General features: G+C 38.6%; 3 protein-coding genes across 5 annotated transcripts; 2 read left to right on the plus strand and 1 right to left on the minus strand.

Moving 5' to 3' along the window:
- Positions 1-89: 89 nt before the first annotated feature.
- Positions 90-2,881, minus strand: LOC137958754 (mediator of RNA polymerase II transcription subunit 10b-like). 2 transcript variants are annotated; one of them, XM_068805870.1, is made up of 6 exons: positions 2,551-2,881; positions 2,346-2,426; positions 2,160-2,262; positions 1,856-1,945; positions 1,069-1,135; positions 90-322 (listed from the first exon to the last, which is right to left on the minus strand). In XM_068805870.1, exons 1-6 carry the CDS (start codon positions 2,817-2,819, stop codon positions 261-263), a joined length of 672 nt encoding a protein of 223 aa, XP_068661971.1. In that variant the 5' UTR covers positions 2,820-2,881; the 3' UTR covers positions 90-260. The 2 variants fall into 2 exon arrangements, with proteins under 2 accessions (XP_068661971.1, XP_068661972.1); XM_068805871.1 differs by having other exon boundaries at positions 92-306; positions 2,551-2,878.
- A 120-nt stretch (positions 2,882-3,001) lies between these two features.
- On the plus strand, positions 3,002-7,405 carry LOC137958753 (DNA-3-methyladenine glycosylase). 2 transcript variants are annotated; one of them, XM_068805868.1, is made up of 6 exons: positions 3,002-3,322; positions 3,882-3,953; positions 4,422-4,545; positions 4,998-5,068; positions 6,711-6,768; positions 6,863-7,405. In XM_068805868.1, the coding sequence occupies exons 1-6, from the start codon at positions 3,020-3,022 to the stop codon at positions 7,030-7,032; spliced, it is 798 nt and encodes a 265-aa protein (XP_068661969.1). In that variant the 5' UTR covers positions 3,002-3,019; the 3' UTR covers positions 7,033-7,405. The 2 variants fall into 2 exon arrangements, with proteins under 2 accessions (XP_068661969.1, XP_068661970.1); XM_068805869.1 differs by lacking the exon at positions 3,882-3,953.
- A 1,036-nt stretch (positions 7,406-8,441) lies between these two features.
- Positions 8,442-12,885, plus strand: LOC137960281 (E3 ubiquitin-protein ligase SINAT2-like). The gene is made up of 4 exons (XM_068807851.1): positions 8,442-8,694; positions 9,973-10,291; positions 11,002-11,388; positions 12,098-12,885. The coding sequence occupies exons 2-4, from the start codon at positions 10,073-10,075 to the stop codon at positions 12,416-12,418; spliced, it is 927 nt and encodes a 308-aa protein (XP_068663952.1). The 5' UTR covers positions 8,442-8,694; positions 9,973-10,072; the 3' UTR covers positions 12,419-12,885.
- The last annotated feature ends 283 nt before the right edge of the window (positions 12,886-13,168 follow it).

The raw sequence follows: 13,168 nt of genomic DNA on the forward strand, positions 1-13,168 counted from the left end.
AAAGTTACCTGCAATGCATTTAACTGAAATTGGAAAACTGTATATGAGGTAAAATTTAGATCTTTCCATCATTGATAATGGTAACAAACTGTATCAAGCTACTAAAAATGTCATCACAGGTCTTAAGGACCGTTTTCCTCATCCAATAACATTTAAGTAAGAGCTTAAAGAGTTACATAGTCATCAAATGACAAGCAAAAGAACCACTCCCAATGAGATATTGCAGAACTGCCTAGACGCTGAGCCAGGTAAAAGACAGCTTACACATGGGGGTACTCATCTTTCACAGCTATTAGAAAGGCCTGCCTGCAATGCCAAACTCCTTTAACAACACAGAAAGGAGCCATAAAGATCCTTTACAAAGATCATGAAAGTCACACAGAGTAACTAGACAATCACAGAAGTTACAAGACAACAATGAAATATAGAGAAAATACAATACATATTTAAAACAGAATTTCAATAGAAGAGGCAATTGCATGATTGCATCAGAACCACCAAACTTGAGGCCAAAAGCATTCAGTGTCCTCTGTTGAAGAGCCACAGCAGTTACATTTTTTTCTTAATCTACATGTTTTCCTTCTATGGTATAAACAAATTTACAGGTCAGACGGGCAAAAGGAGAGGGGACATCATTCCCTGAGGTTCCCACAAGGAAAATGCCCCAAACAGGAGCTACTTGATCCTCAAGTTATTTAACAATACTGATTCATACTCAAAAGACGTTTTAGGTCTGTGTTATCGATCAAAAATCTGAAATGTAGCAAATGTTACATATTACGTAATGCACATCACACAGGGTGTAACACCTGATCAAACTTGATGGTAAAACATAATGTTACCCCCAAATCCAAGACATGTTAGACAGTACACTTTATGTAATGCCAATATGCCCACTCAAAACATGTTGAACTAGTCTACAACCAGGAATGAACTTTCAGCTCCCAAACAAAATGGCAACATGAGCATTAATAATCCATGACAGCAGTTAAGCAAAAGCAATCATCTCTATGTAACATATGAGGTAAGAGAATTGGCAGTCTCAGTAGCTTGGTCTTTAATGCTCACTCTTGACTTTGACATCCCCATTGGGTAAAACATTTTGAGCTTGAGCTTGAGCTTGGCGTTTCGATTCCTGCAGGGAACGACACATGAATAACTTAAACAGTAAAACCTTAGAAAAGGAACATAATACATATACACATGATTATATATTAATGCTGACAGAAGTGACAAAATACAAATATAGTAAAAAAAAGATTTAAAATATTTTCGGCTAAAAGGTATTCCACCTAGAGATGGCAATGGGTAACGGATGAAACAGATAAGGGGTGGGTATTCCGATTAGATGAAACATACTCTGTTGCCCACTTTATTTGGAATGGGTAAAGGGTGTTTCATCGGGTAATTAGGCAAATAAATAAGTGAACTTTTAAATATAACACATAAAACTGTGATAAAATTCTAAGAAAAACTTAGCATCAACTTTAATGAAGGAGAGATTTTGATACAATAATGACCCTTGATTCAAGTGCTTGAAAAGTTAAGCTACAGAGCCACTGACTGATCTAAATATTTGGAGCAGAGCATTTTCTTTCCAGTGATTGCTGAGGGCGATTATTGAAATACCAAGTCAGGTCCTTCGTAAAGGGAGGTTCATTTTGAAGATGTTTAAGACAGATGTATCAAAAGACATATGATGGGAAGTCAGTTATTAAATAGCATGCAGTTATTGTTCTACTTTCATAGCCTACTTACAGACAATTATCTCATCCTGCACAAGTATGCACTTACAAAAGATAAAAGTCCCTCGCTCAAATAACAAAGAAAATTAGAGTTACAGTAGCTTCTTTACCGCTGAAGAAGATGCACGTATCTCCCTATAGGATTCAACTTCATCGGGAAATGCTTGTTCAAGCTCCTCCAAGAGGTGTTTCCTTAAACTCTACAATCACAAAGGAAGCAAGAAATAAGATGTAGAAAAAATTCTCTTAGCATGGATCCTGAAAAGCAGATAATATTCCTAAAAAGCCAATCATTGTATCACAAAGATGTGACAAACAGCCGCGCACAGATCGTATTTCAGTCTCACTTATTGATGACATAGTTAGATGGATATTCCCTGGCTTTGCCGTTCGTGGAAAAGAAAGCAAAAATACCTTAAAAGCATCAGTTTTGCCTTTGGTGGTCTGATTTCTGGCAATACAGCTATTAATAACATCTCGCGTGAACTCGTCCGGGTTCTTCCCATCGTCAATCAAACTAAACACCATTGTATCAAGATACATCCAGTAACCCGAAAACCTTACAAATCAGAAAGTGAAGGTTGAAACGCCGAGACTTACTTGACGACCTCCATGGGAACTTGAATATTGCAATTTTCAGCCAATCTCTGCATCGAGTCAAGCTCCGCAACAAGGGCATTCCTGACAAAATATCCTGTTAAAACTACTAAACCCTAGAATTCTACATAAAAGAAAGGCAGGGACTGAATTTAGGTCGTCAACCACGAAATGATTAAAAAAAGACACATCGAGTAGGAATAATTACAGGCGTTGGAGAAGAGGGAGTTGCGAGGAAACGTTGAAAGAGGACACGGTGAGGTAGAGCTGATGAAGAAGTCCTAGGGTTTTCTGGACAGAGTTGATGACGTTGTTGAGGTTCTGCTTGGGGCCGTCTGCTTCCGCCGTCGGGCCGACGCCGCCGTTCCCGGTGGGTGTATTGACGGACGAGTTCTGAGAAGAATCCATGGGCCTGCTCCGAATGTCAGGGGGCATCCCATGACGGTTTTTACTATATATGTCAGTCGAGCGCATCATCGACTAGTTTTGGTGAAGTCAAACGTATAAGCGGGCCAGGTAAACCAACGGTTCTGCTCAAATAAGATCAAACCGACGCACAGTTTTCCATGCTATCGCGGGCTACTGAACTCCTCTTCGAAGCTCAGAATAGAATAAAAGCCCGCGAACAAATAACGATAGCTCGCTTGAGTCGCCTCCGGTGAACCGGCAACCGTGCAATGACCAGGAGTCTCCCTCCCAGAGTGCCGAGAGCTCCACGCCTTAAAAAAAGTAAAAAATCCAACAGAGCTATTGTAAAAGAGAGAGGACGGGACACGGAAATCACCATAATTTCCACGATAACCGCCATGATTCGATCTCCAAAACCCCAACTTCCGTCGGCTCCAAGACCTTTGAACCCATTCTCTGCGCTGCCACCAATACTGGCCGCTGACTTCTTCCAGGTTGATGCTCTAGATCTCGCGCCCCGTCTCCTCGGCAAACTTCTTCGCAGAGATGACGTCGTTCTGCAAATTACTGAGGTAGCGGTGATAACACCTATGCTCTTGTATATTGATGCGATTTTGTTAGTTGAGACAGAAAAGTGAAGAATCTTTTCTCTCTTTCGTTAAAAGGATCATACTTTCTGAGCTCAAATTGTACAGGAAATTAAGATACAGATTAGTCATTAGCGAGCCTGAAATCTGGTTGAGGTGGTGTACTTATTAATGTCATATTGACAATCATGCCCCTACCCATTCTTCAGTGACAAAAACTAACTACAATAAGACTGAGAAAAACGGACCTCTTTATTGATTTAGACGGATGACAAAGTCGGATTTGATCTGCTGTCCCACGATTTTGCATCATTGCCGTCATGTAACTTTCCAACTTATGCCTGCCAACTCTTAAACCTGCTGCATTTTACTCGTCTGAAACTATTTCCAAATAATTATCAGTGTCAGTATCTGGAAATTTACTGTCTGAGAACCACTATATTGGTTGTTCATGTCAGGATATGCTATGCAAAAACGTCTCCGATTTGTTCCCCTTTAATGTTGTATGCATAAAGGCAATAGCAATGTCTAATGTGTGGTGTAGGTAGAGGCGTATAGACCAAATGATACAGCCTGTCATGGTCGATTTGGCGTTACGGCACGTACTGCTCCAGTTGTAAGTATTTCTTTCAACTTTGAGATTTGATTGCAGTTTTATATCAGTTGTGTACATATTAACATTAGTCATTCCATATTATCTCTTCTTGTGATCAGTAAATTAGAAATCATTCATTGGACCAGTACAGCAATTTTCTTGCTTTAGTGTCATGCATTTTGGTTGCTTGTGAACAATCTTTAGCCATAGTTCTTCACTGGCCACCTACCAGACCTATCATGTGTTGCATGAAGTTTCCATCTTTTCAATATATGGTGCTATGTCTCAGATAGCTGGCTTTTGCGGCCGTTGAAATTTTTATTTTTTAGTGAAGTCTCTATGTGGTAATGGACAATTACAGCCGGGAACTGATAAGTGGATGGTTGACTGTGATCCAATAATTTTTGTCTCCCTTGGTAGATATTAAGAGGCATTGTTGCATTTCTTTCTCCTTTTGCTTGCTTAAGCATCTGATGATGTGTTATTTAGTTTGGACCAGGAGGGCATGCCTATGTGTATCTGTGCTATGGTCTCCATACAATGCTCAATGTTGTTGCAGATAAGGAAGGAGTGGGTGCTGCAGTCTTGATAAGGTCTTGTGCTCCTGTTAGTGGTACATCTCTATATGCTTTTTGCTTTTTGAAGGGTTAAATGCTCTTTGAGCAACTTTATGTGTTTAGCTTAATATAAATCGGTGGGAAACCTTAAACTCTCAGACTTGGTCTGAGGGGGGAAAATGAAGGAAAGAATAAAATGATCTGATTATAGAATAACATAAGAGCTTTGTCTTTGAAAGTAAAATTTTAACAAAACAGTTTTCCTTGGATTTAGTGTATACATAACCTTTCCTTCCTCTTATGTGAAATAAACAATGTCCAATGTTATTTAGCTTTTAAAGTACAGATTTAAGATAAATTTGGCGTTTACATTAAGGTCGGTTCTCATGTAACGTGATCTCAATAATGTACTGCATACTTGAAACGTGATCTCAATAATGTACTGCATACTTGAAAGGATCCTGAAGAAAAAGGATCCTGGCTCAAAAACTGCTTTGAAAAACCACAGGGTTGGAAATCATTCAACAACGTCGTGGACAGAAGACTGAGAAGCCAGTCCTTCTTGCAGGACCTGGGAAGGTCAGTCTTTAATCATTGTTCTACAGTTGTGTGCATCTGGCCGCCTCTGTTGGCAAGCATATTTATGTTGATGGTTTCCATCATAGTTCTTCTACTAAATAAGTGTAAGAATCACCTGTATTTAAGTTATATTCTCTTTCTTAATGAATTCAATTGGAGTATAGAATAGGTAGAGTGTTGAATTTTGAAAAAATGTATAACTGTTTAATTGTGTAGGTGCTAAATATCATAATTGACTCTGTGGCATCTAATTTACTCATGCGCTTCAAACAGAAAAACAGCTATGGCATTTATGAAAATATGCGTCTTGGAAGGTTATTTAAGCTATAAGTTTAACCTTGAAATTATGCTGTATTTGACCGGAAAATTGAATGCATAATTATTCCTAAACTATTTGTTGGATGGGCCTTTCTACCTCTTCTAAGCACTTTGTTACTTGTTATTACTATTGCTCTTTGATCTAAAAAAACTGTAACAGTTCCCCTTGAAGACAACTATTATTGTTATTATTGTAACAGGTTCTTGTTATCATTGTTGCTCTTCCCATTGTTGCTGTATAACTAGTATTGTTGAAGTACTACCTGCAGGGTGATTTTGTAATTTTACTATGTGGTTGGTTTAGATATTTTGATTCCTCTCTCCTTAGGATACTATTATATGTCTTTATTTGTAGTTATTCCACATTAAGTTACAAAGAAACAAGATAGGATTGGGGGTCAATCTCAACCCCTAAAGAAACTCTCTTTTTGCTTGCGACAGCAACCTTGTTTCTTCTCTCTTTTCTTCTCATGTTCTTCTTATTCTTTCTCCTTTAATTTCTAGTTTCTACTTTCCCATGGCACTCACTTTGGATTTAAGACTTCATTGCACATTTTGTTTTGAATAGGTGAATTGTCTACACTGAAAACTAAAACATAATCTTTCGTGAATCTTGTAAGGAAAAAGTAGTTTGTTGTTTGTTAGTCTACATTTAGTTTTTATTCTGATTAATGGAAATCAACTTCATGTGGAGAGCACTGATCATATGCATCGGGTAGAGACTAGGGCATTAGATGGTTGGTTAAGAAGACTGAAAGGTTACTGAAGCCCTTAAAAAGTATGTATCGCCATCACTTCAGTTGCCTGGTTAATAGGAAGCTATGTTGACTTCAATTAAGCACTAAACTATGTTGGGGAGAAACTTTTCCCTACTGGAAAAAATCTAAAAGTTGCTCTATTTAGTTTTGCAGGGAAATGCAGAATTTCTGAATGACCCATAAAATGGTTTTTAAAAAATAATAAATCAAATATTTGTGGGCTACTATGTTCTCGATTGCATCGTTCCATCGGACCAACTTTCATGAGATTGAGTTGGGAAAACAGTCTCATGTTGATGCTGATTTGCTTAAGCTTATTTAGAAGCTTCATCAACCAAGATGAACAATCACAGAATGTGTATTGCCACAAGAACATCCGTTGTCACATACTATGTTTGGAGTGATAAACTGTCTAGGGTTATCCTTGTTATTGATTTTATGAGAACTTTTAAGTGAAGGTGGAAGTGAAGACCATTTCAGATCCCTTTATGATAAAGATGATTCTGCACATGTTATCTTGAACCCATGAGCATATGATATGTTGATTCATTATGATATGATTGTAGATCGGTCAAGCATTGGGAATTTCTACAGCATGGTCCAACCATCCTCTCTACACTCCTGGTGGGTCCATTTTCTGCCAATTGGTGAAACCTTCCTCTTTACACACCTGGTGGTTTGTATCCATTAGTCTCATTTGATTATATGGTCTTCTCAGGTGGTTTAGAAATCCTCGACGGGCCAGAACCGGAAAATATATTGGTGGGACCTCGTGTTGGCATTGAGTATGCTGCACCTGAGCATGTGAAGGCATTGTGGAGATTTGCTGTTGCTGGTAGCTCCTGGATTAGTGCCCCCAAGAACACACTCAGACCGTCCCCATATTGAGGTCAGATCTTCACCAATTCTGGACGTAAATCGTACAAGGGGAGATGAAGAGGCTTAGTTGAGATGTTTTGGAACGACCAGCTGCTCCTCGTTTCACTATTTATCCATTTCCAATATGACTGATCCAAACAGATGGCTCATCTGGTTTACTTTCATCCCATCTCAAGCTTTCAATCACAAAAGTTTTGGTAAATAGGTGTAGGGTGCTTTTTGATCGAATTCTGGAAGCATTTTTTGTAGAGTGAAGAAAGAAATTGAGATTGAAGAATCCTGACCCAAAAGTAAACAAGCAAAAATTTTGTTGTAATCTTTGGCTCAATGTTTGGTGTGAATTAGTGTTGATCAACAAATTGCATCCATTGGGGAATTTATTTTCTCTTGGGAAAAAAAATGAAAATGAGCAAGAAGCAAAGACGACTGAACTTCAAAATTTCCTCGAGTGTTTTGGACAACGTCTAATCCTTTCTAGTTTCTCCTACAACTGCTTCTCGTCTTCCCTGCACTCTTTTTTCGAACTTTCCGAAAAAATTTCTCTGCTTCGATCTGCTTTATTGAAGTTCAGATGAGCTTTCGAAAATTTCTAGGTACGTTTTGAAAATCTTTGTTTCGCGCTCATGGCTGTCAAAACTAGACGTGGATAGAGAACAGATTAATCATTTAAAAAACAAAAAAGGTGAAAGTAAAAGAAAGAAAGATAGAAAGAAGTTCTTGAGAGAAGGAAAGAGGAATCATCTGGTTGTCATCCATATATAAATCATCTTGCTTGTCAGCAGCTTTGACGTACTCAGGACGAGCCACTGTCGCGTTTAACAGAAGAGATGCGTCCTTTTCCGATTTCCTGCTTCCAGAGGAGTCGCTTTTCACTCTTTTCAGTTTTCGGTTTCTCTTTCCAATCCTGAATCATTCATTTCAAGATGCCGGAAACAGAAAGACAAAGACAAAACTCTGTTATTTTTGCCTCTTCCATCCTCACATCATCTCTATCGTTTTCAAATATCGGGAAGACAGACAAACGCCTCCAGACTTTCCTCATTTGCATCAGTCATTCATCTCGTGAAACAATTCAAAGTTTGGGAGTTCAGGTCGCAGAAGGATCGTCAGCGCGTTTCCCTCGAATGTGTTTGACGTAACCTCTGCGACTGAGTGTCCGGGTTACTGAAACAGGATTAACAACCCTTCAATTATAAAATTACCTTGGTACCCCTAATATGCATTTTAAAGGTAGGGCAGCCAAGGACACCCGTCCTCAAACACTGACCTACGTCCCTTTATTGCCCGGACACACCCCCACCGGCGACGCAGACAGTCCAAAACTAAATGTCAACATAAATTCAACTTTCAAATAAATCGTGAGGGAAAACTCGCGCTCTTCTCGAGCGCTTCTCTAATGCAAACAACCCAACAAACGACGGCTGCCAGCAGTAATTGCTGCCCCGCGTATCAGAGCCTTGCTCACTCCCGACAAGGAGACAACCTCCTACTTTACGGCGATTCCTCCTTCCCAGACTCACGTCCTCCGAATTCGAACCCCCACGGATCATTCTCCTTGCTTCCGAAGGTTTTGAGTTTGGTGGAATGATCTGAGTTTTTAGTTGAATGAGAAGTCCTGGCTTGGTTGATCTTCTCTTTGCTTTTGGTTGGTCTTTGTGTGGTTCGATTCAGGTTTGTTTGCAATTTTATTTTGTTATCGTGCTTAGTGAGATGTCTGTTAACAGCTGACGGTATTTTTTTTATTCGCAGTGCGGCTCTTTGAGTGGGATTTTTAGGATGACTATTTTTATTTTTACTTTTTTGGTTCACACGTGTATAATTTGTCCAGACCAAGAGGATTGAACTGATTTGTCATGTATTCTACTTTAGTAAATCTCTGCAGCTTGATTTCTAATGGAACTTTTTTGTGTGAAATGGAGGTTTGAGGTCTGTTCAGATATCTGTGTACTGTTTTATTTGAAAACAAGACATGATTCTAGTTCATCTCATTAGAATTTTTGTGCAGATTGACTGTAGTTGTTACTTTAAGGTAACTAAGGATCTTTGTTTGCCTGTTTGATGTAGAAGAGGTCAAGAAATTTCCCCTGTGCAGAATGTTACGGGTACAAATTAAAAAGTCGATTCATTTTTAGCAAAATTTCTTGTAGAATTTATATCGTTTCTTCTTCTTTTCACTAAATGATTCGATCCATAGCAAATTTTTCCTATGAAGCGAATGGGAGTATTAATAAAAAAAATAAAAAAATTTGATGTTGGGATAAGTTCGTGAGAAGTACAGAGACTGCTCTAGTGAACAGTATTATTGACTGCGATTTCCAGGGATATATCTTCTAACCGCGAATGAAAGATCAAACTCCGCCGGCCTCTGTAGTTCCATTATTTGTTCCGTTTCTGACCAAAAACTTATGTCTACGGTTGCTGCCTTTTTATTCCACTAGTTTCTTTAGAAAGTGGAAGCCCTTCAGACTGAGAGCAAAGAAGGAACCAAATCCATCTATATCTATCCTGACAATTTTCTTACGACATTATCAGATATTCCTTCCAGTCATAAACCTTTTCTAGAAGCAACAGCCATTGTCAGTAAAACTGTAGGAGTTTAGTCCCTACGAGTTCTGGTTTGTCATTTTACCAAATATTAACCCAGCTTGATTAGCTGAATCCACCATTTCTAAAGCATGCTAAATGGAAAAGACACTCCAGTTACTTGCACCTCTTGGTGGGTTAGTTGAGGGGAGGGAGGTGGAGGGTAAGTAGATTTTGACAGACAAAGCATCTAATAATCCGTTTATTTATTATGTCCTGACACATATGTATATGGACATTTTAGTATATTAGGTTCATATATTTTGCACTTGTTAGCTTTAAATTGATATTTCTTTGTCAGATTTTATAAATACACTTACTATCATCATGATGAAATGTTAACTTTGATGTATAAACTTTTTGCAGGTTAAGGAGACTTCACCCTCTAAAGTCCTGAGCAAGCAAGTGGGATTTGGTACTCTCACCTGCTGAGCTCTTTAGATATTGAAGTTTCAAACAATAAAATATGGCTCCTGTAGCTTGTGCTTGCAGAGACGCCTCTGATCTTCAATCCTGTGGCACCAATTGTGATATTTCTCCTCCTCACGTGGAACTTGAAAATGATCGTTTGACAAAATCTTCATCTACATTAGGTGGAAAGCATGGAATTGCTTCAACTAATGGTGTGCATGAGCTACTTCAGTGCCCTGTCTGCACAGCATCCATGTACCCTCCAATTCATCAGGTTCACTCTCATGACATTTTGTTATCACTTTATTTTACAACTTTCATTTTTCCTTTTCTTTTTTACGGATCTACAAATGGTGGATATTCAGGGTAGTAGCATGATGGTCATTTTTTTATCATCATTGTCATCATTTGCCTCATCCCTACTTTGTTCTATCCTATCATTTGCAATCTCCGTATGATCTCCCTTCTTTAAGTTCTTTCATCAGTTTCAACCGTTAAAATAACATTATGCACTATCTCATGCGATTATTTGTTCTTAACTCTCATATCTGATCGCCCTTTCCTCTTCCATCATACCTATTACATGTGTATTATATCTGCCAGTTGGTTGAAAAGGAGACAGGGAATCTTTTTATGGAGGCTTCTAGTAATTTAGCATTTAGTCTAGACTAGTTCCTGGAATGTATGGATACATGCTTTCTCCCTGTAAGTTAACATGTTATGCTGTGTCAATGCCAATGTTGTTTCATCTCTAAAAGTAACTTGTTCAATCAATGTACTTCTCTGGGGCACCGTTAGACAAGCCACGGGGGGAACAGGATGCGGTTAAGCATATCCCGTAGGGCCTACAAAACTCTGCATCTTTCTTCTTGTAGTATTCACCTATATTATAAATTTTCTGTACAAGTACTTGAAGAAAAAGTTATGAACAGTGAAAGCTTCTCTTTGATGCTCCGTGACACTTGCCACCGTTCTTACATGCAGTGTCCCAATGGCCACACTTTGTGTTCTTCCTGCAAGCTTAGAGTGCACAATCGTTGCCCCACTTGTCGAAATGAACTTGGTAACATAAGGTGCTTAGCTCTAGAGAAGGTAGCAGAATCACTCGAAATTCCTTGCAGATACCAGAGTTCGGGTTGTCAGGATATCTTCCCTTATTATAGCAAATCCAAGCATGAGCTACAGTGCCAGTTCCGACCATATAATTGCCCGTATGCTGGTTCCCACTGTGATCACATAGGGGATATCCCAACACTTGTGGCACACCTCAAGGATGACCATAAAGTTGATATGCAGGATGGCTGCACCTTCAATCATCGATATGTCAAGTCTAACCCTCATGAGGTGGAAAATGCCACTTGGATGCTTACTGTAAGTTCTTAACTCAATCTTGTTTCTTCTTCTTCTCTTGAATCATTGCTGTGATGTGGTTTAGTGGCTGGATCCCAAGTAATTGTTTATTATAAGTGATCAGCATCTTGAAAAGTTGTTGTTCTGAAAACTTTTGTATTTCTAATATTCTTGTAAAAAATAAAAAATTGTAAATGCAGAAAACAAAAGGAGGGTCCTATTTTTCTTTTAAAATTTTCCACCTAATTGGTGAGTGTCTTCCAGCTGAGGAAAAAAAGTATATTGTATGCTTGCTGCTTCCCCTGAGAGATTTCATGATCCAATAGAAAGGTGTCACCTGGATGAGTGACAAGGTAGAGTCTACAATGTGCATACAGCAGTCCAAAATTCTCAAGATATGGATGGATCATTCTTTAAAACTCTTTCTCTCTATCTCTTTCTCTCTCTTCCAAATATGTTTAAGAATTTTTACTGATGGGAGCAGCGTCTAAATGACTTGATACGTAGGTAAGCCTCTATTTATTGTGATGCACGCATGTCGATGTATTTTAGATGCTAAAAACAGTCCATTTGCTTCCGAACATGGAAGTCTTCTTGAGCATTGTTTGGAGAGTCTGTAAACGAGTGGGTATCCTTAGAAAACTTCTCTCTCTCTCTCTCTCTCTCTCTCTCTCTCTCTCTCTCCATTTAATATTTTGCTTCTTATGTTTCCCACTATTCCTTGTTGCAGGTCTTTAACTGTTTTGGGAAGCAGTTTTGTTTGCACTTTGAAGCTTTCCAGCTGGGAATGTCTCCTGTCTATATGGCCTTCCTACGATTCTTGGGTGAAGACCATGAAGCAAAGAGCTTTAGCTACAGTTTAGAGGTGGGAGGAACTGGTAGGAAGCTAATATGGCAAGGAGTACCAAGAAGTATTCGCGATAGCCACAAGAAAGTTCGTGATAGTCAAGATGGATTAATTATGCAAAGAAACTTGGCCCTTTTCTTTTCAGGTGGGGATCACACCGAGCTTAAATTAAGAGTTACCGGGCGTATCTGGAGGGAACACTGAGCAAAAACCCTCAGTAGTTCTGGTCAATCAAATGAACAGATGATCTACACAACAAAGATCTGTTACTGGTCTGATGTATATTGGACTGTGTAAACCGCTTGGAATTGGAGGAGACTCGAGTCTTATGGCAATGCTGTCCCTTGCTTTTGTAAAATGAGCCCATTAAATTTTCTTCAGATTCTGGATTGGACTACAGCATACAGTATATATAGCATACCATGAACTGAAGCTGGTTGGTGAAGGTCCCTTCTTATCTTGTAAATGTGGGAAGATGTGGAGAAGACCATTTTGAAAGTTGATAGTTTGTGACATTTGGTTTTCTTGTTAAACTATTTTTCTCACACTAGTTTCAGAACCAGTTTGCTGTTTTCACTCTCAGAAAGTACTATCAATTTGCTACTTTTTTTGTGTTAGTGCAGAAAAATTCTTATTTATATCCCACAGATGTATCAAGAACTTCCATGTGATAAAAGAGACTGAATGATTTAAATTTTGTGTCTTATGAACATGTTAAATGATAATAAATAAATATTTTTTAGGGTTTTTTCGATATTTAGCTTGTAAATTTCTGTATTTAATAATGAAATAAAATCTATTATACATCACAGCTTTAGGAGAAAAAATTAAAGAAAGTGAATAAGAAGAAGAAATCTCTCACAGGCTTCTCACACTCAGAATTTCCACGAGTGGTCGGACGGTGGTCAAATGCGATTGCTGACGCGTTCGGTTCGTTTTAGCGGTTAAGAATAG

This window comes from Aristolochia californica, unplaced genomic scaffold, assembly GCF_029961685.1.
Source record: "Aristolochia californica isolate CCGP_79_NKW_82.1479 unplaced genomic scaffold, dmAriCali1.0.hap1 SCAF_3, whole genome shotgun sequence".
In the NCBI taxonomy this organism is placed as follows: domain Eukaryota; kingdom Viridiplantae; phylum Streptophyta; class Magnoliopsida; order Piperales; family Aristolochiaceae; genus Aristolochia; species Aristolochia californica.